The sequence below is a fragment of the Acartia tonsa genome, chromosome 15 (assembly GCF_053477335.1).
Source record: "Acartia tonsa isolate MP-2025a chromosome 15, ASM5347733v1, whole genome shotgun sequence".
Lineage (NCBI taxonomy): Eukaryota > Metazoa > Arthropoda > Copepoda > Calanoida > Acartiidae > Acartia > Acartia tonsa.
This window is the reverse complement of record NC_137274.1, coordinates 16,614,420-16,637,419: the sequence shown is the minus strand read 5'-3', so window position 1 is coordinate 16,637,419 and position 23,000 is coordinate 16,614,420. Positions and strand designations below refer to the sequence as shown.

Here is a 23,000-nt window from a genome sequence, read left to right as displayed (position 1 = left end):
AATGTATTTAAAATGGTTTACAATTGTTTGCTTAAATTTATTTTCTTATTTGGGACACTTTAATACACACACACAAACACACACATACACACACACCTACACAAACATACAAACAAACACACATACATACACATACACACACACACACACCTACACAAACACACACACACATACACACCCACACACACACACACCTACACACACACACATACCCACACACACCTACACACACATACACACACACCTACACACACACACCTACACACACACACACACACACACACACACATACGCACACACATACCCACACACACACATACACACACCCACACACACAAACACCTACACACACACATACATACACCAACCTTCTCAGGCTTGGGTTCCTTGATTTCTTGAAATCTTTGGGGGGCGTCTCCTCCCTCATTCATTAGGGCCATCATTTCTTGTAGGGATATTCCAGGGATCTAGATAGATACATAGTTAGATAGTTAGTTAGATAGTTAGATAGTTATATAGTTAGATAGTTATATAGTTAGATAGATAGATAGATAGATAGTTAGATAGTTAGTTAGATAGATAGATAGATAGATAGATAAATAGATAGATAGATAGATAGATAGATAGATAGATAGATAGATTGATAGATAGATAAATAGATAGATAGATAGATAGATAGATAGATAGATAGATAGATAGATAGATTGATAGATTGATAGATTGATAGATTGATAGATTGATAGATAGTTAAATGGATAGATAGATAGTTAGATAGATATATATATAGTTAAACAAGAAGTTAGATAGATAAATTTCTATTCCCATTACCATAGATAAGGATTTAGATAGATAGGGATATAATAGATAAGGAGATGAATAGATAGATAGATAGATAGATAAATAAGGATATAAATAGATAGATATATAAGGAGACAGATAATCCTTATAATAAAGTAACAGGATGTGTGTCTGTGTGTGTGTGTTGTACCGAAGGATCTCGCTAACCACTGAACCGATCGGGTTCTCCTTAACAGGGTAGCTTCTCATAGGTCCCTGGAAGGTTTATAACTATTTTCTTGGGGGGTGGGACACCCCCAACCCCCCAAATTTTTTTCGCCCCCCCCAAAAAATTTTACTTTTAAAATCTAAAATAAGAAATTGGGTTATCAAATTCCACTCTCCTCACCTCAAGTGCCCCTAGAGGCCTCTAGGGGCGTAGCCGCTAGTAATTGGATAAAGAAATAGATAGATAATCATTAGATTTATTGATTAATAGATGGATAGATACGTAGATTGATCAATTGATAGAAAAGTAGATAAATCGATAGATAAAACAATAAATCATAAATCGATTGATAAATCGATTGATAAATCGATGGATAGATTATTGTTAGATATATGTAATAAAATTTAAATATATTTTGAAATAATAACATCCATAGATAAAATGACAGGTTACCTTGTTTTTCATTTGGTCCGCCATTTTGTTTTTGTTGAGTTGGTTCATTAGATCTGCCATATTAGGTCTCTCTTCATTCTTAACATAAGAGATGCATAACCCAAGAGTGTCCAAGCTTTTTAATTTGGTGGTGGTGGGGAGGGGGGGAAACATTCAAAATGTTTTATATTATAAATGACCCCCACATTCATTTGAGCAGGGGGGTAATCACCCCCTTACCTCCCCCCCTATTGGACGTCATTGGCATTACCCTAGATGCCCAATTAATTTAAATATATTTATATTATATATGTATAGCTGACATGTACATATATATATTTATTTTTATCAATCTATAAATCTATCAATATGTCAATCTATCTATCAATATACCAATCTAACAAATCAATCTATCATTATCAATCTATCATTATCAATCTATCATTATCAATCTATCTATCAAAATATCAATCTTTAAATCTATCAAATCTATCTATATATCTAACTATCAATAAAAAATCTATCAATCTGTGAATCTATCATTCTATGAAACTATTGAGCATATTTCCTCTCTTCAAATGTCATTGTAAAACTAAAGTTTAAAATAATAAAGAAAATTTAAGGATTTTTTCAAATATTTTGAAAGATTTTTTTTACATAATAATTTTCAAAAAACATTTATCTATTAATATATTAGCCTATTCATCTATCAATTTATCAATCCATCTATCTATATTGAATATTCTATCAATCTATCATACTGTTTCAGAAATTACTCAGCACATTTAGTCTCAAAAGTCACTATAAAATGAAAGTTTAAAGGATTTTTAAAGATATTTTGAAAGATTTTTTCTACATCATAAAGAAAAATATCAATAATTCTATCTATTAAACTATCAATCTATCACTCTATCAATCATTCAATCAACCTATCTATCTATCTATCTATGTACCTGCTGTACGGCGGCCATATTGACTCTGGGTGGAAACCTGTTCCTAAGAGTCTCCAGCTGGGGCGAGGCTGTTGTGCTGAAGTCCTTGTCCGCCAGACCATCATAGATAGTGTAGTCTATCTATCTATCTATCTATCCATTTATCCATCTATTTATCTATCTATCTATATATCTATGTACCTGCTGTACGGCAGCCATATTAACTCTGGGTGGAAACCTGTTCCTAAGAGTATCCAGCTGTGGCGAGGCTGTTGTACTGAAGTCCTTGTCCGCCAGACCATCATAGTTAGTGTAGTCTATCTATCTATCTATCTATCTATCTATCCATTTATCCATCTATTTATCTATTTATCCATCTATCTATCTATCTATATATCTATGTACCTGCTGTACGGCAGCCATATTGACTCTGGGTGGAAACCTGTTCCTAAGAGTATCAAGCTGGGGCGGGGCTGTTGTACTGAAGTCCTTGTCCGCCAGACCATCATAGATAGTGTAGTCATAGTCAGACATCTCATCTAGGTATAAACAGATCAGGGATATAAAGGGATAAGACAATGGACGATAAATTTTTGTACATACATCCCCAATAATGATACACAAATTACCTCTTCTGTACATTAAAATATAATGAATATAATAAAACTTTGGGAACTAGTATAATTGTCCCCTTTCTCTTAACAAACATATAGTATAAAAGAGCTGCCTAAAAGCTGCTTAAAAAGCTGCCTAAAAGTTTTTAAAAGGACTATACACAAAAAATATTTATACAAAATGGAAAACAGTAAAAGTTTCGAACTATGACGTCAGAAAAAATTAACAATTAACCAATAAGAAGCCAGTATTCACTGTGGTAAAATATATAGCGGCCTCTCATTGGTTAATTGTTAATTTTTTCTGACGTCATAGTTCGACACTTTTACTGTTTTCATACAAAATGCTTTATATATTTGGAAAACCTGTCATGGGTCATTTATGTTTCAAATATTTAAAAATTATTATTTAAAAACCGGTTTTTTCAAAGGCCTTATTTTAGAAGATTTGTTAAAACCGGTTATTCCAAAGGCCTTATTTAGGAAGATTTGTGGATTTTAATGTAATTCAAAAATTATATACATTTTTTAAATTTAAATTTCGCGGCTTGTGTTAATAGTAGAAAAATGTTATGCATACCGTTAGAATAGTCATACACTCTTTTTTTTTTTAGAAATATAATTACCATTTTATATTATCGATTATTTTCTATGTAAAATTAAGTTTAAAAAAATTTCTCTTGAAACACCCTGTAGCAACTCTACTTATAAAACTTACCATTGTTTTGTAGATCAATAGTTTTGAGGTTATCCAAGTTGATCATGGGTTTTACAGGCTCCAGAAACTCGTTAAATTTTTCCCTAAAAAGATAAGATGATTTCCAGTATGGCTTCGAAACTGATTAATATCTGGTGGATAGAACAGGTTCTCAGCCACACTGAAAAATGTACAGCATCGTATTATATCCAGTTTTCTACAAAAATAAAAATCATGAGATTAAAACCAGTTTTTTATTCCGTGCCTTTGGCATCTCAGGGGATAAAATAAACTGGTTTTAATCTTATTATTTTACATTTTTATATCTGTGGAAAGCTGTTTATATTACGATGTGATAAATAACTATTGTCTATCCCCTAGCGGTCACAGGAAGCCAGCAAACGTATCTGGGTCATACAGGTAGTACTAAGCAATAATAGGCAATATTCAAGCCTATATGGTTTTGATGACACCGAAGGGGCCACAGGCCCGGGCCAACAAAAATTAATTCTAAAATTTTCTTGCATAAATGTGGTATAACCAACGAAACCAAGCGAAATAAATCTATAATAATAAGGGGGGGGGTTGAGATGTGAAGGTCGTGAATTCTATTTTTTAATGACCTAAAGGCTGATACTCTTGTATCTTTGACTCTGGATGAAAGATAAAAAATGCAGGGATCTAAAGGGATAAGACAATGGGCGTTAAATTGATGTACATCACAAATAATGATTAACAAAATTACCCCAACTGTAGATTACAATTATTGGTTGAAATGTTAGGATACTCAAAATAAAGAACCAACCAATCAAAATTCAAAAAGTATCCAAGGTTTTTCAGCCAACGAATTTAACAAGGTTATTATTAAACTTTGGGGACTAATAAACAGCCCCATGTCCCCTCCATCCCAGTAAAAAACTCACCTGGTTGTTTGACTGGGGGCTGGGGGCGCTGTAAACCTCTGTCTAGTAGGCGTTGGCGTTGTTGTCGTTTGGCGCCTTTTTCAAAACCGGTTTTATATTTTTTTAATAAAATTAGTTATATATTGCATCGTATTATGAACAGCTATTCAAAACTGATTAATATCCGGTGCATAAGAAACGGTTCTAGGCCACACTAAAAAATCATGTATCGTAATATATCCAGTTTTCAATGCACAATTATAAGATTAAAACCAGTTTTGGGGTATAGTCCTTTCCACGACATCCCTCCATAAGGAGCGATTAGTCGAATTTTTAAAATGGCTTTTTATAGGTTATTTTAGGTTAGGTTAGGTAATATTGTGTTAGGTGATTGCCCCACAGGGTTAGGTAATTGGCCCCGCAGGGTTAGAGCCCCCCACAGGGGCTAGAAATAGGAGAAAAGCTACTGTGAAAAATACGAAGAATCGCTCCTTATGGAGAGATGCCGTGGAAAGGACTATACCCCAGTTTTGTTAGCCCCGAAATGTCAGCTAATATAACAATTACTCCCATCCACACCTTTTATCCCATCCATTCCCCTTCTTCTTGAGAAACGAACTGACCAATTAATGAGGGTTATAGTAGCAACCTAAATTAACGACAAAATCCCCCCTCCCCACTGTCGTAATATCCACTTTATTCATTATATATTTGTTAACATGTTATCTTTGGGATCTTAAGAGATAAGACAATGGATGATATATTGATGTAAATCCCCAATGATGATAAACAAGATTACCCCTTCTGTAAATCAGAATTATTGGTTAAAAATGTTGACACTACAAGAGTTGATCTAAGTATTCAATGTTTTAATGACAAAGAATAAATTAATGTTTTATGAAACTTTGGACACGATGCTGTAAGTATTGGTGCAAAAAATGGGGGCGAATTTCAAATTGATTTGACGAGGCTACTTTTTTTACGTCACAAGTGAAGGGAAAGAAAAGGGAAGGGGGAAAGAAACCCCCTAGAAAAGAGATGGGGATTTCCCTTCACTTGTGACGTAAAAAAACCAGCCCCATCAAATCAATTTGAAAATCGTCCCCATTTTTTGCACCAATACTTACAGCATCGTCTTAAGGGATAAGCCAATAGGAAATATAAATATGAACTCCAAATTCATTTCCGTAAGTCTGTCAGTCGGTCTAGCTGTCCATCTTTCTGAACGTCCGTCTGTCCGTCCGTCTATGACGTTTAGCCAGATATAAAACTGTTGGTTTTCCTCTTCATATCCATAAGGAACTCATTCATTCCACCAAATAGTCCAGGCATAGCCAAACCAACCTAGACAGATAGATAGATAGATAGATTGATAGATTGATAGATAGATTGATAGATTGATAGATTGATAGATTGATAGATTGATAGATTGATAGATAGATTGATAGATAGATTGATAGATAGATTGATAGATAGATTGATAGATAGATTGATAGATAGATTGATAGATAGATTGATAGATAGATAGATTGATAGATAGATCGATAGATAGATAAATTAATTTATAAAACTCCCACCTCCATATTTCCATTATCATTGGAATCTCCATTAGAAAATTGATTCTGTAACCAAAAAGGATAAGATTTTAAAAACGGTTCAAGGCCCAATTGGGACCCTCAGTTGGACAAAATCACCACCTCCCTCCTCATAGCTAGATGTCTAAAAATTGTTGTTTGGTTTTCTTTCTGTATTACATGTTAATGATTGCCCTGCAGGGTTAGGCAATTGACCCGGCTGGGTTAAGCCCTCAGCAGAAGCTAAAATAAATTTTAAATAATTAAGGAGGGGGGGGGGGGTAATTTTTCTCACATGCCTAAACCAAAGGGGGATTAATAACCCTGCGGGGCATATATTTGATGTGCCCTAACCCTGCAAGTCTAACCAGTACCCAATAGAACCTAACCTAATATGACCTGAATTAGTAATCAAACAAACAAAAATTTACTTCTCCCCCCCCCCCACCCTTTGTTTGCTACATATTTAGAAAGTATGGGTATGTGAAGGGGGGGGGGGGGTCTGTAATAAACAAGGCACTTTGGGGCAAGACGCAAAAAATCTAACCTAACCTTATATGACCTAAATTATTAATCAAAATTTACTCTTGCCCTCCTTTGATTTCTACATTTTTAGAAAATATGGGAATAAGGTAGGGGGGGGGGGGAGGGGGAGGGGGTGCCCTTAGTGGGGCATTGAGCCATAAATCTTATTCATTCCTGGGGTGGTACAGTTGTGCGCCCTGGGACAGCTGGAGTTGATTCTGAAATTTAAACAAGATTAGTTGGCGTTATCCTCTTAGAAATTTTTTCTTCAATTTTTTTTCAATTTTATATCCCCCCTGACTAAATGACTGGGTTAGGTTAGGCTAGGTTAGGTTATATGGCTAGGGGGCCGAGCGCCAGCGGCTAGGCAGGCTAGGAGGCCGAGCGCCCGCAGCTAGGCAGACCAGGGGGCCGTTTTTCTGGGGGGGTAGGGGGGGGATATAAAAATTGACAAATTTTGAGAAAAATTTCCTAAGAGGATAATACCGATTAGTTTTCATGAAAACTGTTGCCTTTGTGAAAACTTTTTGAGACACCGTGTATTTAACAAAGGAATTGACAAACAGACAAATAACACTTTTTAGAAGTCTCAAATGCCATATAAATGAGAAGAAAGTATTAAAAACTCTTTGAATCGGTGGAAAAATGAAAAATTGAGCCTTCACTGTATTCCTAATGGTCTAAATAAGTCATTTATCGTACACTATGTTTCTATTGGTCCAATCAAAATATTGTTCCTATACTGTGTTTCTATTGGTCCAATTACTATATTGTTCTTATACTGTGTTCCTATTGGTCCAATCACAGTATTGTTCCTATACTGTGTTCCTATAGGTCCAATTACAATGTTGTTCCTATACTGTGTTGCTATTGGTCCATTCACGGTATTGTTCCTATACAGTGTTCCTATTGGTCCAATCACGGTATTATTACTTCACTGTGTTCCTATTGGTCTATTTATGGTATTATTTTAATACTTAGTTTCTATATTTCCAATTAAGGTGAATACCTACACTGTATTCCTATTAACCAATTCAAGATTCATTCCTAGACTGTGTTCCTATTGGTCAAATTAAGGTATTTTCCTGTGGGTCTATTGGGTCTACTTGTAGCAGTCTTTCAGCAGTTAAAGCGTGGTATAACTTGCAGGATTCCTTTAATGTACTAATCCAATACTGTGTTTCTTTTGGTTAATTTAAGGTATTGCACCTAAACTGTGTTCCTATTGGTCTAATTAAGGTATTAATTCTTCACTGTATTTCTATTGGTCTAACTTAGGTTTTATACTAATGCTTTGTATTTTTTGGTCTAATTCAAGATTCATTCCTAAACTGTGTTCCTATTCGTGCAATTAAGCTATTGATCCTACACTATATTCATATTGGTCTTTGTAGTCAAATTTTACTACATTATTAGTTTAATTGGGGTACACTTTAAGGAAAGGACATGGTGATCTAAGTTATCGATATTTTACTTGGAATCCCCAAGGATAGAGAAAACCAGGTAGACCTAGAACAACTTGGAGAAGGGAACTCTTAAGTGAACTGAAAATGGGAGAACCATTGTACAATTACATGGCCTATGTTCTAATGAGAACTTAAGGGCAATGAGGATGATTGGTCTAATTTCGTAATTGGTCATCTAGACTTTCTATAACTATTGCACAAAGATTACCTAAAATAATTTTTGCTGATTCATTGTCATCCTCAATGTCACCAAAGTCAACCTCTCCATCTATAAGAAAAAACAGTAAAAAACTTAAAAGCTAGAATAATTTATTTATTTTGATGAAATTGTAAATATGGATTGACATCATGTTGCTTTAATAAATAACCTATTAAACGTACTTGATTCACTAATCTCTTAAACTTAATTTTTATTGGTCGCTTTTAAACACATAACTTAGCTTACCTTCGTTCATTTGACTCTTAAGCTTTATTCTCGTTGGTCGCATCTTGTCACGTGACTTAGCTTACCTTTGTTCATTGGTCTTTTAACCTTAGCTGGATCTTTAAATCATTTCAATGGTGCGCCAAATCGGGGTGCGCCGAATTTCAGCCAATCACAGCGCGGCATTTCTTTGGGGAGGGTATTTACCCCCCCAAAATTGTTTTGGGGGGTAAATACTCCCTCCTAAAAGAAATGCTGTGCTCTCATTGGTGGAAAGTTGGCTCACCCCGATTTGGCGCACCATTGAAATGATTTAAAGATCCAGCTCTTGAATCTCATTGGTCCTGTCTTATCACATGACTTAGCTTACCTTGGTTTGTTGGTCTCTTAACCTTAATTCTCATTGGCTGCATCTTGTCACATGACTTGGCTTACCTTGGTTTGTTGGTCTCCTAACCCTAATTCTCATTGGTCGCATCTTGTCACATGACTTAGCTTACCTTGGTTCAATGGCCTCTTAACCTTAATTCTCATTGGTCGCATCTTGTCACGTGACTTAGCTTACCTTTGTTTATTAGTCTCTTAACCTTAATTCCCATTGGCTGCATCATGTCACATGACTTAGCTTACCTTCCTTTCATTGGCTTATTAACCTTAATTCTCATTGGCTGCAATGTGTCACATGACTTAGCTTACCTTGGTTTGTTGGTCTCTTAACCTTGATTCTCATTGGTCGCATCTTGAAGCGATTCTTCATGTCATCCATTTCGTCTTTTTCCTAAAAGTAAGAAAAAGCATGAACGATATTAAATCAAGGAGAGAGTTTTAGAATAATGTTCACTTTTACTGTCTTAAACTGCACTTTGAGACAAGATTCGAATCATTCGAGCAACCACCAATGACACCAGTAACAAGGGTTTTGCTATACTTCTGACAAACCATAATCTTAAAACCCGCGACCATGGCTCAACACTTAGCGCATCCGCAGGTTTGAATCTCGGTCCTACACCACTTCATAACTAAAGACGTTAATATAGTTCCTACTGCTGATATGTCAGATGCACGACATAAATAGTAAGAGTAGGGGAAATGCCTTGGCCCATAAACAGGCACAACTCATTACTATGCACAGTTATGACTTCTTAGACAAAGGTCGTGCAATTAAAAGGTTGGTTGTCTGTTATATATCACTTAACCTATTATTTAATAGCTAGTGTTAGAGGAATGCATTCCATTACAAGCAGATGATACCATTGGTTCACTTGAAATTGACGGATAATCCTCCCACCCCAAATTAGGTATTAGGTTACAGCTTTGATGGACAGTAATAAAACACCGTTTCTCGAAGTCGCGCGTGGTCATACGCAAGGTTTGAAGGGTGATTCAATTCGAGATTTGATTTACTTATTTCTATGTAAAATAAAAACGATGCTTGTAAGATCATCTAATTCGTTTTGATATAATGATGAATTCTTCTTAAATCGCGAAAACTGAGATCTGAAATATGCGTCACCCTTTTGCGTATGACCGCGTACGACTTCGAAAAACGGCATTTTATTGCTGTTCATCAATAACCTTTACCATTTTCTCGTAAGGGCGGGATTCTCCTTCGATTTTAAGTGATCATCAAGAAAATCCAGAGCATCTTCCACGTGTAATTGGATTCGATACTCACTAACACCCAAGTATATAAGGTTAAGTAACATCCATCATACAACCATGTCTCTGTGATGCACGACCTTTGTCTGTGAAGTCTTTAATGTGGTTTGTGAGTTGCGCCTGTTTATGGGCCAAGGCATTCCTTCTGCTCTAATTATTAATGTTGCGCATCTGACATAGTAGCATTTTTTTTTCGTCTTCAGTTATGACAGGATGTTGGTCCGAGAAACGAACCGATCTCCAACTCCCCCCCCCCCCCCTTATAACATCAGTAGACGAAGCCCAATCTATCCCACTTTTGAGCAAGATTTCCTTTTCTCCCATCTCTTTTAAAGAGATTTTCTTCCCCCCTTCTCTTTTTATTTTCCCTTTATATGACGTCATATAGGAATCGTCTTCCTCAAAATTGGGACAGATTGGGCTTCGTCCATCAGTCTTCTAACAAACCTTAATCTTATCCTGCATGAAGACCATGAATGGTTTCTCTGAGGTTGTTGGAGGACGTCTCAATCTTACTGGTCTGTTGGTCGTGGTCGGGCTAGCAGTGCTACAAATTGATAATAATTTCCATACTTTGGGAAGCGGGGAGGGAGGGGACAATAAGCTGTTTATTACACTAGTCCCCAAAGTTTTATAATAACGTTTTCTTATTCGTTAACTTAACACTTTTTGGGACTTTAGTTAATTTTGATAAGTTGATTCATAAGTTAAGTGATCAAACGTTTTAATCAATAATTTTAATCTTTAGAACGAGTAATTTTGTGTATTATCATTGGGGACATACATTATTGTCTTATCCCTGTAGTTCCCTGAGCTTATAGTGCCTAAAAACAGACGTCATACAATAAAAATGACCAATGATAGGCCAGTATACATTTTATCATTGGCCAATCAAAATGTATACTGGCCTATCATTGGTCATTGTTTGACGTAATTTTTTTTAATAGGAACTATAAACTGCTTAATTCCTTAGTAAAAATTTTTTATAATTTGATTAACATTTTGTTTTATTTGTTTGCTCAAACATATTGGCTCTTTTATTAAATTTTGATTGATTGGTTCAACAAAATACAATTGGGACTCAAAAAAATTTACAGTTTGATATCCACTCCCCCTTCCCTCTGACAAAATAAAGTTGGGACTCAAAATAAACTTTGGATACCAATAAAATTTACTTTGGGTACCGATACAATTATCTGGAAGTAAATTATTATTCCTGGTGGTGGGTCTCCAAGTCGTTGGGGCAGAGGTAGTTGTATGTATCATCAAATCCTGAAAAAAAACTAGGATGACAAACTCCATAAAAGCAAAGTTCTGAAAAAGGAGGACAAACGAACATTAGCTATTTTAGAGTGTCAGAACTGACTAAGCAAAATATTAAAGTATAAGTTTTGACAAAATTATACGCAAATTTGTTGCAAAACTTCTTAAATACAGAGTATTGTTTAAGGACATACTTATATTCTTGGGTCTTGATTATAGAGATACTTCGCGTATAACAGTGTACCTTGTTGTAATAGGAATCAGTACTTCACAAATCAGAGGAAAAGGATAATTATATCTTACAAAATGTTGGTGTCAAAAAGCTTAAAAATCAGCATGTTTGTACGGACTTTCTTGTAATGATTATAGATTTGCTATGCTTTCTAAGTCTGGAAAGTTCTGGAAATAATTAATCCAAAAATCAAACCATATAAATATTGAGAAAAAAAAATTGTAATTCTGGTAGAAATTTCTGAGTTGCTACGCTTTCTAATTTGTATTTAACTAATAGGACATTTTTTGAATTTTGATTGGTTGGTTCATTAAGTTTAGTGTCCAAATGTTTCAACCACTAATTGTAATCTACAGAAGGGGTAATTTTGTGCATTATCATTCAGGGGATGTACATCAATTTAACGGCTATTGTCGAAGCCCTTAGAATCCTTTTATGACTATTGTAATCCTTTTTTTTGGAAAATAATAATTCCCGCAGAGGTTTGTCACTGAAAACACCCAGGGATCTAAAGGGATAAGACAATGGCCAATAAATTTATGTCCATTCCCAATAATGATACACAAAATTATCCTTCTGTAGATTACAATTAGTGGTGAAACATCAGTATTATCAACTTAATGAATCAACCATTCGAAAGTCCCCAAAGTTGTTAGCCATCAAATAAGAAAACGTCGGTTAAAAACTTTGTGGAATTCTTTACTGGAACAGGGAATAGTCCCTTTTGTGGCAACGCCTCTTAAGTGGCGATTCGTCGTATTTTTAAAAAAAGCTTTTTATAGGATATTTTAGGTTGGGTTAGGTTATATTGGGTTAGGTGTTGCCCCACAGGATTAGTAAATTGACCCCGTAGGGGCTAAAAATAGGGGAAAACCTACAAAGAATCGCCCCTTAAGATGAGTTGCCACGAAAGGGAATATACTACTGCAACCTCTACCTCATTTTTCTTATTATTAACCCCGCTGTCTTGGATGGCCACGACCTCTTTTACGCTCAAGATATCCTCCGCCACTAGCGTTATCTCTTTCTTGCTTAATCCATCCTAGAAATTATTTATTATATTCATCGAATCCGGTGAATAAGAACCAGTTCTCATCCATACAAAAACTATGTCTAGTATCGTTTTATATCCAGCTTTCTACGAATATAAAAATGTACAATCATAAGATTAAAGCCAGTTTTTTTAGCCCGTGCCTTCGGCACCTCTGGGCTAAAAAAAACTTGTTTTAATTTTATAATTGTACATTTTATATCTGCGGAAAGCTGTTTATAAAACGATGCGAGAAATAACTATTGTTGCATTTAATACAATAAAGTATGATTTACAGCATTTATTTTCCATAATGGAATAAACCTTATAATATTTAAACACTAGTCTCTTATTGGATATGAAATGATGTCCAATAAGAAAAAGGAATAAACATATTGGAATAGTTATTTCTCGCCATAGGCGTCCAAGGGGGGGGGGGGTAATGGGGCGATTACCCCCCCCCCCCCAAAAAAAAAAAAAAAAAACGATTTTGGGGGTGCCGTAGGCACCCCCATAATTTTTTTCATTTTTTTTCTTATTGGACATCATTTTATATTCGTAGAAAGCTGGATATGATAAGATGCTAGACATAGTTTTTTATGGATGGGAACCGGTTCCTATCAACCTAATTCTTGCTTGATCATCCTAGAATTGGTGGAATTATTGGTGTAACATTTTGGGCACAGGCCAATCATGAATAAACCTATACCCCCAAATAATACTTTTGGATAGGTCTGATTTACAGTCCAATGTCTTCTCCCTCCCTTTGTTATAGAAAATCCTTTTCTCATATTCATTCGAATTTAGTGGATAGAAACTGGTTCTCATCCATATTAAAAAACTATGTCTAGCATTGTATCATATCCAGCTGTCTACGAATATAAAAATCCGCAGAAAGCAATTCGAACTGATTCGAACAGATTGACGTACAGACGTATCCAAATGATATAGGATATTCACTACTAAAAAAAAATATTTAACCTGTAGATTAAAAATATCGTTCATCTCGATCTCGTCAATAACCTAAACAAAATATTAAATTAATTTTAAACAGAAATCTTAAGGGACAAGACAATTGCCGAAAATTATACAATATTGTTCCATTTGTGAAAAAAACTCATTGGTTGAAAAGTTTAGATAGTACTTGTTTTGATATAATCAAAGTAACCAAAATTTGTTGTGCCAATGAATGAGAAATCATGTACTTTGAGTACGTGCGAGTATTATCTTCCCTAACTGGGTATTGACCTTTTTCTATTTTGATTATGACAAACAAAAAAACCCTTCCCTTGTATCGTCCAAAATGGTTCAAAAGCTATATCTTTTCCCTTAAAATTTAAATAAATATTTGGTGCTTTCCCCCCAAAGTGTTTCTTGAAAAATAAAAATAAATTAAATGAGGAGACACAATATTGACAAACTCTTGTTATAACAACAGTAGATGTTGAGTCCCATATTCATTTTGCTAAAAAGAACATGAGGGAACATGGAAACGTAAATTTTGATGAAATCCTAAGTTTATTTTGAGTCCTAACTGTATTTTTCCAGGGAAAGACGGAGAAATTACATTTTAGACTATATTAGCACCCAAAACCCGCGATCGTGGCTCAACACGTAGCGCATCCGCTCGTCGTCGGGAAGGTGATAGGTTCGAATCTCGGTCCGACACCGCGTCATAACTAAAGACGTCAAAAATGGTTCCCACTGCTAATATGTCAGATGCGCGACGTAAATAGTTAGAGTGGGGGGGGGAATGCCTTGGCCCAAAACAGGCGCAACTCGCTACCATGCACAGTTGGGACTTCTCAGACAAAGGTCGTACATCTCAGAGAGTTGGTTGTCTGATGGGTGAATGGACGCTTTACACCGCAATCATAAGTATTGTATGTATGTTCCAAGGTGCGTTGAGAGAGGTCTAGTACCCGAAGCGACACCTAGCCCCCTAGAGTCTTAACTCTTATATTAGCACCCAATTTTTTTTTTTTACTGAACCTTTTCAAGTTTCTCCACGCTGACATCATTCTTCATAGCAACCATCTCTGTCAGGGTGAGATCATTCTTTATAGCCACTGCTTCTTCAAGTGAGATCTCTGCATGGGCTTTCAACATATTCATAGCTGTCATCTAGAGATATACATAGATAGATAGATATGTATATTGATAGATAGATTGACAGATAGTTTGATAGATAGATTGATTGGTAGGTTGTTAGATAGATTGATAGAAAGATTGATAGATAGATTGATAGATAGATTGATAGATAGATTGATAAATAGATTGATAGATAGATTGATAGATAGATTGATAGATAGATTGATAGATAGATTGATAGATAGATTGATAGATAGATTGATAGATAGATTGATAGATAGATTGATAGATTGATAGATAGATTGATAGATAGATTGATAGATAGATTGATAGATAGATTGATAGATAGATTGATAGATAGATTGATAGATAGATTGATAGATAGATTGATAGATAGATTGATAGATAGATTGATAGATAGATTGATAGATAGATTGATAGATAGATTGATAGATAGATTGATAGATAGATTGATAGATAGATTGATAGATAGATTGATAGATAGATTGATAGATAGATTGATAGATAGATTGATAGATAGATTGATAGATAGATTGATAGATAGATTGATAGTTAGATTGATAGATAGATTGATAGATAGATTGATAGATAGATTGATAGATAGATTGATAGATAGATTGATAGATAGATTGATAGATAGATTGATAGATAGATTGATAGATAGATTGATAGATAGATTGATAGATAGATTGATAGATAGATTGATAGATAGATTGATAGATAGATTGATAGATAGATTGATAGATAGATTGATAGATAGATTGATAGATAGATTGATAGATAGATTGATAGATAGATTGATAGATAGATTGATAGATAGATTGATAGATAGATTGATAGATAGATTGATAGATAGATTGATAGATAGATTGATAGATAGATTGATAGATAGATTGATAGATAGATTGATAGATAGATTGATAGATAGATTGATAGATAGATTGATAGATAGATTGATAGATAGATTGATAGATAGATTGATAGATAGATTGATAGATAGATTGATAGATAGATTGATAGATAGATTGATAGATAGATTGATAGATAGATTGATAGATAGATTGATAGATTGATAGATAGATTGATAGATAGATTGATAGATAGATTGATAGATAGATTGATAGATAGATTGATAGATAGATTGATAGATAGATTGATAGATAGATTGATAGATAGATTGATAGATAGATTGATAGATAGATTGATAGATAGATTGATAGATAGATTGATAGATAGATTGATAGATAGATTGATAGATAGATTGATAGATAGATTGATAGATAGATTGATAGATAGATTGATAGATAGATTGATAGATAGATTGATAGATAGATTGATAGATAGATTGATAGATAGATTGATAGATAGATTGATAGATAGATTGATAGATAGATTGATAGATAGATTGATAGATAGATTGATAGATAGATTGATAGATAGATTGATAGATAGATTGATAGATAGATTGATAGATAGATTGATAGATAGATTGATAGATAGATTGATAGATAGATTGATAGATAGATTGATAGATAGATTGATAGATAGATTGATAGATAGATTGATAGATAGATTGATAGATAGATTGATAGATAGATTGATAGATAGATTGATAGATAGATTGATAGATAGATTGATAGATAGATTGATAGATAGATTGATAGATAGATTGATAGATAGATTGATAGATAGATTGATAGATAGATTGATAGATAGATTGATAGATAGATTGATAGATAGATTGATAGATAGATTGATAGATAGATTGATAGATAGATTGATAGATAGATTGATAGATAGATTGATAGATAGATTGATAGATAGATTGATAGATAGATTGATAGATAGATTGATAGATAGATTGATAGATAGATTGATAGATAGATTGATAGATAGATTGATAGATAGATTGATAGATAGATTGATAGATATATTGATAGATAGATTGATAGATAGATTGATAGGTATTAACTTGCTAACCCCCTCCCTCTTTCCCTTCCTATCAGGGATCGAAAGGGATAAGACAATGGCCAATAAATTGATGTACATCTCCAATGATGATACACACAATCACCCCTTCTATAGATTAAAATTAGTGGTTGAAACTTTTTAAACATTCAACTTATTAAACCAAACAGTAAAATGTTTAGCTAATGAATAAAAAAACATTATTGTATAACTTTGTATACTAGTTAATAAAAAGCCCATTTTCCCCTCTCACTCTAGGGGTGTAGCTGCTAGTATTAAACTATATTTCTACCTCATCCTTCATGAACTGTAGCTCCTCTAGGGGCATGTCATTCTTCATAGCCACCATCTCCATCACAGTCATGTTGTTCTCAAGGGATATCAACTCCTAGATACATTTGTATGAAAATTTTAGTGTAAATCAATGTAGCACAAATAGATAAAGCAATAGATAAAGCGATAGATAAAGCGATATATAAAGCGATAGATAAAGCGATGGATAAAGCGATAGATAAAGCAATAGATAAAGTGATAGATAAAGTAATAGACAAAGCGATAGATAAATTGATAGATTAAAATATAAAAGCTATAAATAAAGCAATGGATAAAGCATGAATAAAACAATGGATTAAGCAATGGAAAAAGCAATGGATAAAGCAATAGATAAAGCGATAGATAAAGCGATAGATAAAGTGATAGATAAAGCATTAGATAAAGCGATAGATAAAGCGCTAGATAAAGCAATAGATAAAGCGATAGATAAAGTGATAAATAAAGTGATAGATAAAGCAATAGATAAAGTGATAGATAAAGCAATAGATAAAGCAATAGATAAAGTGATAGATAAAGCGATAGATAACACAATAGATAAAGTGATAGATAAAGCGATAGATAAAGCAATAGATAAAGCAATAGATAAAGCATTAGATAAAGCAATAGATAAAGCGATAGATAAAGCGTTAGATCAAGCAATAGATAAAGCGATAGATAAAGCGATAGATAAAGCAATAGATAAAGCATTAGATAAAGCGCAATTAAAGCATTAGATAAAGTGATAGATAAAGCGATAGATAAAGTGATAGATAAAGCAAAGGATAAAGCATAAATAAAACAATGGATTAAGCAATGGAGAAAGCAATGGAGAAAGCAATGGAGAAAGCAATGGAGAAAGCAATGGAGAAAGCATGAATAACAATAGATAAAATAAAATAATGGATAAAACAATGGATAAAGCAATTATTACTGGTATGGATAAAGCAATTGATAAAGCAAATAATGAAGCAACGGATAAAATATTGGATAAAGCAATCAATATATAAAGCAATTGATAAAGCAATATTGATTGATTATTAGACAAATAGATAGATAGACAAACTGATAGACAGATATATAGAGAGATAAATAAATAGATAGACAGACAGATACACAGATAATAAGATAGAAATTAACAGATATCATTTTTGCCCTTGAAATCTCCATATCAATTAAGAATATTCACACAGCATACACACACACATACATACACAATACACATACAAACACACACACACATACAAACAAACACACACACATACAAACAAACACACACACACACACATACACACACACACACACACACACACGTCACACATACATATATACACACACACAAAACACACACTCACACACACATATATACACACACACACAGAAACACATACACACACATAAACAGCCCAGAGATTTAAAGGGATAAGACAATGGCCTATAAATTGATGTACATCCCCAATGATGCTACATAAATATTATCCCTTCTGTAGATTACAATTGATGGTTGAAACATTTAAGTACTCAACGTGCAATAAAAGTCCCCAAGGTTTTTAGTCCAACAAATAAGAAAATATTTTTATGAACCCTATATCCCCTCCCTCCCTGTATAAACCAACAATTAATAAACAAATCTCATAGAACAAGGACATAGGTGTCAAAACTAGCGCAGCTATGAAAAAAAATCATAGAATTTGAATTTTAAAAAATAAGGCAAAATACATTAATAGATACTAGCGGCTATGCCCCTAGAGGCCTACAGGGGCACTTGAGGAGGGGGATATTGAATCTAAAATCCATTTTTTTATTTTGGGGGCGGATAATTTTTTTCTAGAGGCGATTTCTCTTGGGAGGTTGGTGGTACCCTCCCCCAAAATATTCATAAACCTTGTTAAACCCTGTTAGAGAGAACCCGATTTGTTCAGCGGTTAGCGAGATTCTTTGGTACAAACAAACAGACATAATTTTACTTTATTATAAGGATAGTCGAATCATGGGTAAATTACACTAGTACCCAAAGATTTATATCCCCATTAGCTCTAAAACTTTGAGTACTTTTAATGAATTGTGATTGGCTATTTAGAAAACTGTTCAACCTATAAAAGAGGGAATTTTGTTTACAATCATTGGGGATGTATATATTATTTAAATGAAGACATCAATTATAAGGACGGACGGACGACCCTAATTATAGAAAAGCTTTGTCATTAAAAGAGTTCTCACAGTGTTTATATATAGACAAGATCTTGCGGTTTTTTAGATTATTAAAACATGAAAATTTTCAACAAATCCTTATAATAAAGTAACAGGATGTATGTTTGTCTGTTTGTGTGTACCGAAGGTTCTCACTAATCGCTGAACCGATCAGGCTCTCCTTAACAGGGTAGCTTCTCATAGGTCCCGGGAAGGTTTATAACTATCTTAAGGGAGGGTACCACCATCCTACCAAGATAAATCACAAAAAAAATATTTTTTTTTACACAGAGAGATTTCAACGCACTATAGATATGTATCGTAGAGACTTTAACCAAAAAAACAAACATTTAAAATGCCACTAGAGGCTAAATCAGGGATCTCAAGGGATAAGGGATAATTAATTAATATACATCCTCTATGATTAAAAACAAAATTACCCCTGATGCAAATTAAAAATTATCATACTGAAAAGTATGAAAAAATAAAAGTTTGGATTAAACCAATAAATTAAAAGAAGGTGTATCAACTATTTTTTTTATAGCTAGCCGGTTCTTTTAGTAAGTAGTAGATGTAAAATTTTTCATAGAATTCAGATATGCAATCGGTTTTTTTGTAGACCTCTTATTTTTTAAGTAATTTAAGTTTAAAAAAAAAAAAATTAAGTCGATTTTAAGGTACTAAAATGCAACAAAAAAAAGAAAGAAAATGGTCATTATGAACAAAAATAGTAAGATCTTTAATTTGACACCTTACTTTTTCAATTCTGTCAGGTAATTATTGAAAAAATCGATTTTTTTAAACCCACGAGAATAAAAACTTTGAACTTAATTTTATTATTTCACAAATAAAAAAATATGGGTTCATATATACCATTAGAATCAGAAAAATATTACGAATCCATTGTAAGCAAAATTGAAAAAAAAGTTTACAATATAGTATATAAACTACAATAAAAGGAATTATATGAAAATATCATATTATGTTGTACAGGCAACGTCTTAATTCTTCAATTGAGTATAAAAATGGGAAGGGGGTAAAGAGGGGGTAAAGAGGGGGTAAAAAAGGCAAGACAATAGTGTTGTCTGAACAAAAAAAATAATTGGCCATTTCTGTAATTTTTTAATTTTTAAATTTTTTTCAATTTTGCTTACAATGGATTCGTAATATTTTTCTGATTCTAATGGTATATATGAACCAATGTTTTTTATGTCTGTTTGAGAAAATATTTAGGTCTAAAGTTTTTATTATACCGAGGTTAAAAAAATAGATTTTTTCAATAATTACTCAACAGAATTTTAAAAGTAAGGTGTCAAATTAAAGATCTTACTATTTTTGTTCTTACTGACCATTTTCTTCTTTTATTTTGTTGCGTTTTAGTACCTTAAAACCGACTTAATTATTTTTTTTAAAAACTTAAATTACTTAAAAAATAAGAGGTCTACAAAAAAACCGATTGCATATTTGAATTCTATGAAAAATTTTACATCTACTACTTACTAAAAGAACCGGCTAGCTATAAAAAAAAAGTTGATACAACTTCTTTAATAAAATTATCCAAAATTTCTATGAATATGTGGGCATAAATGAAACTTTGGGTACCAGTGTAATCTAAAGCCATTACAAGTAATGAAAAAAATAAAAAATTGTACCCCCAATGTTTTGTCATTTAATGGGTTATACAAATTAAAAACCTCTAGGAACCTTTCCCTCGAAACAGGACAAAGTATCTCAAAAATCAGCCATGTGACGTCATAAAAATGAGGAAGATGAGAGGAAAAGTTGGAAAGAAAATCCCTAGAAAAGAGATAAATAATCCCTCATTTTTATGAAGTCACATGGCTGATTTTTGAGAGACTTTGTCCCGCTACCTTTCTCTCAAGTGTTAGTTTTGTTTCAAAAAGAACAAGGATGACAACATCCATAAAAGCGAAGGTAAACGGAACCGTCACAAAAAAAATCAACAGTCTACCTTAAAAAGCATGCAAGAAATTCACATTTTCCCATATAGCGATACTGACTGACGGACGAAAGGACAGACAAAACAAGGATGACAACATCCATAAAAGAGAAGCTCTGAAACGATAGGTCTAACGAACATTAACACGTGTAGAGTGTCAGAACTAAATAATCAGAACATGAATGTATAAAAGTCGAAACACAATTGTAAGTAAATTTGTTACAAAACTGAATAAATACAGGATAATGTTTAAGGACATAATTACATTTTTAGGACATTCGCTTTTAACATTGTAATCAGTATTCCAAAAATCATATCAATAAGATAATTATATCATAAAAAACATGCTGTTAAAAAGTTTAAAATTGTCATGTTTAAAATTGATGTACGGACATTCTGATAATGATTATAGAGTTGCTACGCTTTCTAATTCGTACCTAAATACCACAGGAATCACCATGAAATGTTTGAAATCGATAGAACAATTATAACATACTTAAATTAACAAAAAAAACTATCCGTTCCGGACGGACGTACAAACCCATATTATATAAAAGCTTCGCTTTTACAAATTTCTGACCTCAATTGATATTCCACCCTGATGGTCCTCAGGCCGTAGAGCCATAAACAGTCCTGCGTCTACCATTTCTTTATCCTAGATAGATAGATAGATAGATAGATAGATAGATAGATAGATAGATAGATAGATAGATAGATAGATAGATAGATAGATAGATAGATAGATAGATAAATAGATATAATAGATAGATAGATAGATAGATAGATAGATAGATAGATAGATAGATAGATAGATAGATATAATAGATAGATAGATAGATGTTAAAAATGTTTATTTTACTAAGTTTTTTAAAACATTAAGAGAAAAAATCTTTAAAAATCTGGGGTCTAAGGGAATAAGACAATGGCCGATAAATTGTTGTACATTCCTTGTGATTATACATAATACTATCCTTTCTTTGGATTACAGTTAGCGAGGGGACACTCAACTTAATGAACCAACCAATCAAAATTCACAAAGTTCCTAGGTTGTTAAGCCAACCAATCACAATCTTTATTATAAGACTTTGGGGACTAGTACAATAAACAACTCATTGTCCCCTCCCTCCCTGATACATGTCCTTTAAATTAATGTTTAATCCCAATGATGTTACACAAAATTCCCTCTTCTGTAGATTATAATTAGTGATTGAAATGTTCAAACATGAATCAACTAATTCAAATTCATTATAAGTCCCCAAAAGTTGTTAAGCAAAAGAATATGAATACGTTATCAAAAACTTTGGGGACTAGTTTAATAATAGCTATTTCTTTCATCTATATTCATTCTATATTGTACCGCGGATATAGAATGTACAATTATAAGATTAAAACAAGTTTTTTTAGCCCGTGCCTTCGGCACCTCGTCTTATGATTGTACATTTTTATATTGGTAGAAAGCTGGATATAATACGATGCTAGACATAGTTTTTTTCGTATGGATGAGAACCGGTTCCTATCCACCGGTTTCGAATGAATACGAGAAAAAGTTCTTACCATAGAGATAAAAGTTTCTGGTTCCTTCTTTTTGTCATCCTTCAGAAATATTTTTAAATCTTCATTTTTGTTGGCTGTCTTCTGTGATAGATAAATACTTTCATTTAACCATGGGAGCTAAAGGGATAAGACAATGGCTGATAAATTGATG

General features: G+C 33.2%; 1 protein-coding gene across 3 annotated transcripts in view; it reads right to left on the bottom strand.

Moving 5' to 3' along the window:
- LOC145306772 (uncharacterized) overlaps positions 1-23,000 on the bottom strand; it is a 74,983-nt gene that overhangs the window by 31,435 nt on the left and 20,548 nt on the right. The window contains exons 15-33 of one of the 3 annotated variants that reach the window (XM_080149068.1): positions 22,850-22,933; positions 21,876-21,950; positions 17,129-17,224; positions 14,749-14,880; positions 13,738-13,779; positions 12,664-12,768; positions 11,450-11,503; positions 10,679-10,780; positions 9,291-9,350; positions 9,073-9,094; positions 8,357-8,416; positions 6,860-6,900; positions 6,161-6,208; positions 5,868-5,927; positions 4,605-4,681; positions 3,703-3,785; positions 2,776-2,909; positions 1,460-1,537; positions 365-467 (exon numbers count right to left, since the gene is read on the bottom strand). In XM_080149068.1, the coding sequence (XP_080005194.1) occupies positions 365-467; positions 1,460-1,537; positions 2,776-2,909; positions 3,703-3,785; positions 4,605-4,681; positions 5,868-5,927; positions 6,161-6,208; positions 6,860-6,900; positions 8,357-8,416; positions 9,073-9,094; positions 9,291-9,350; positions 10,679-10,780; positions 11,450-11,503; positions 12,664-12,768; positions 13,738-13,779; positions 14,749-14,880; positions 17,129-17,224; positions 21,876-21,950; positions 22,850-22,933 (1,456 nt within the window). Of the gene's footprint in view, positions 1-364; positions 468-1,459; positions 1,538-2,775; positions 2,910-3,702; positions 3,786-4,604; positions 4,682-5,867; positions 5,928-6,160; positions 6,210-6,859; positions 6,901-8,356; positions 8,417-9,072; positions 9,095-9,268; positions 9,351-10,678; positions 10,781-11,449; positions 11,504-12,663; positions 12,769-13,737; positions 13,780-14,748; positions 14,881-17,128; positions 17,225-21,875; positions 21,951-22,849; positions 22,934-23,000 lie in introns of all 3 variants that reach the window. The other 2 variants (XM_080149066.1, XM_080149067.1) reach the window with 2 other exon arrangements.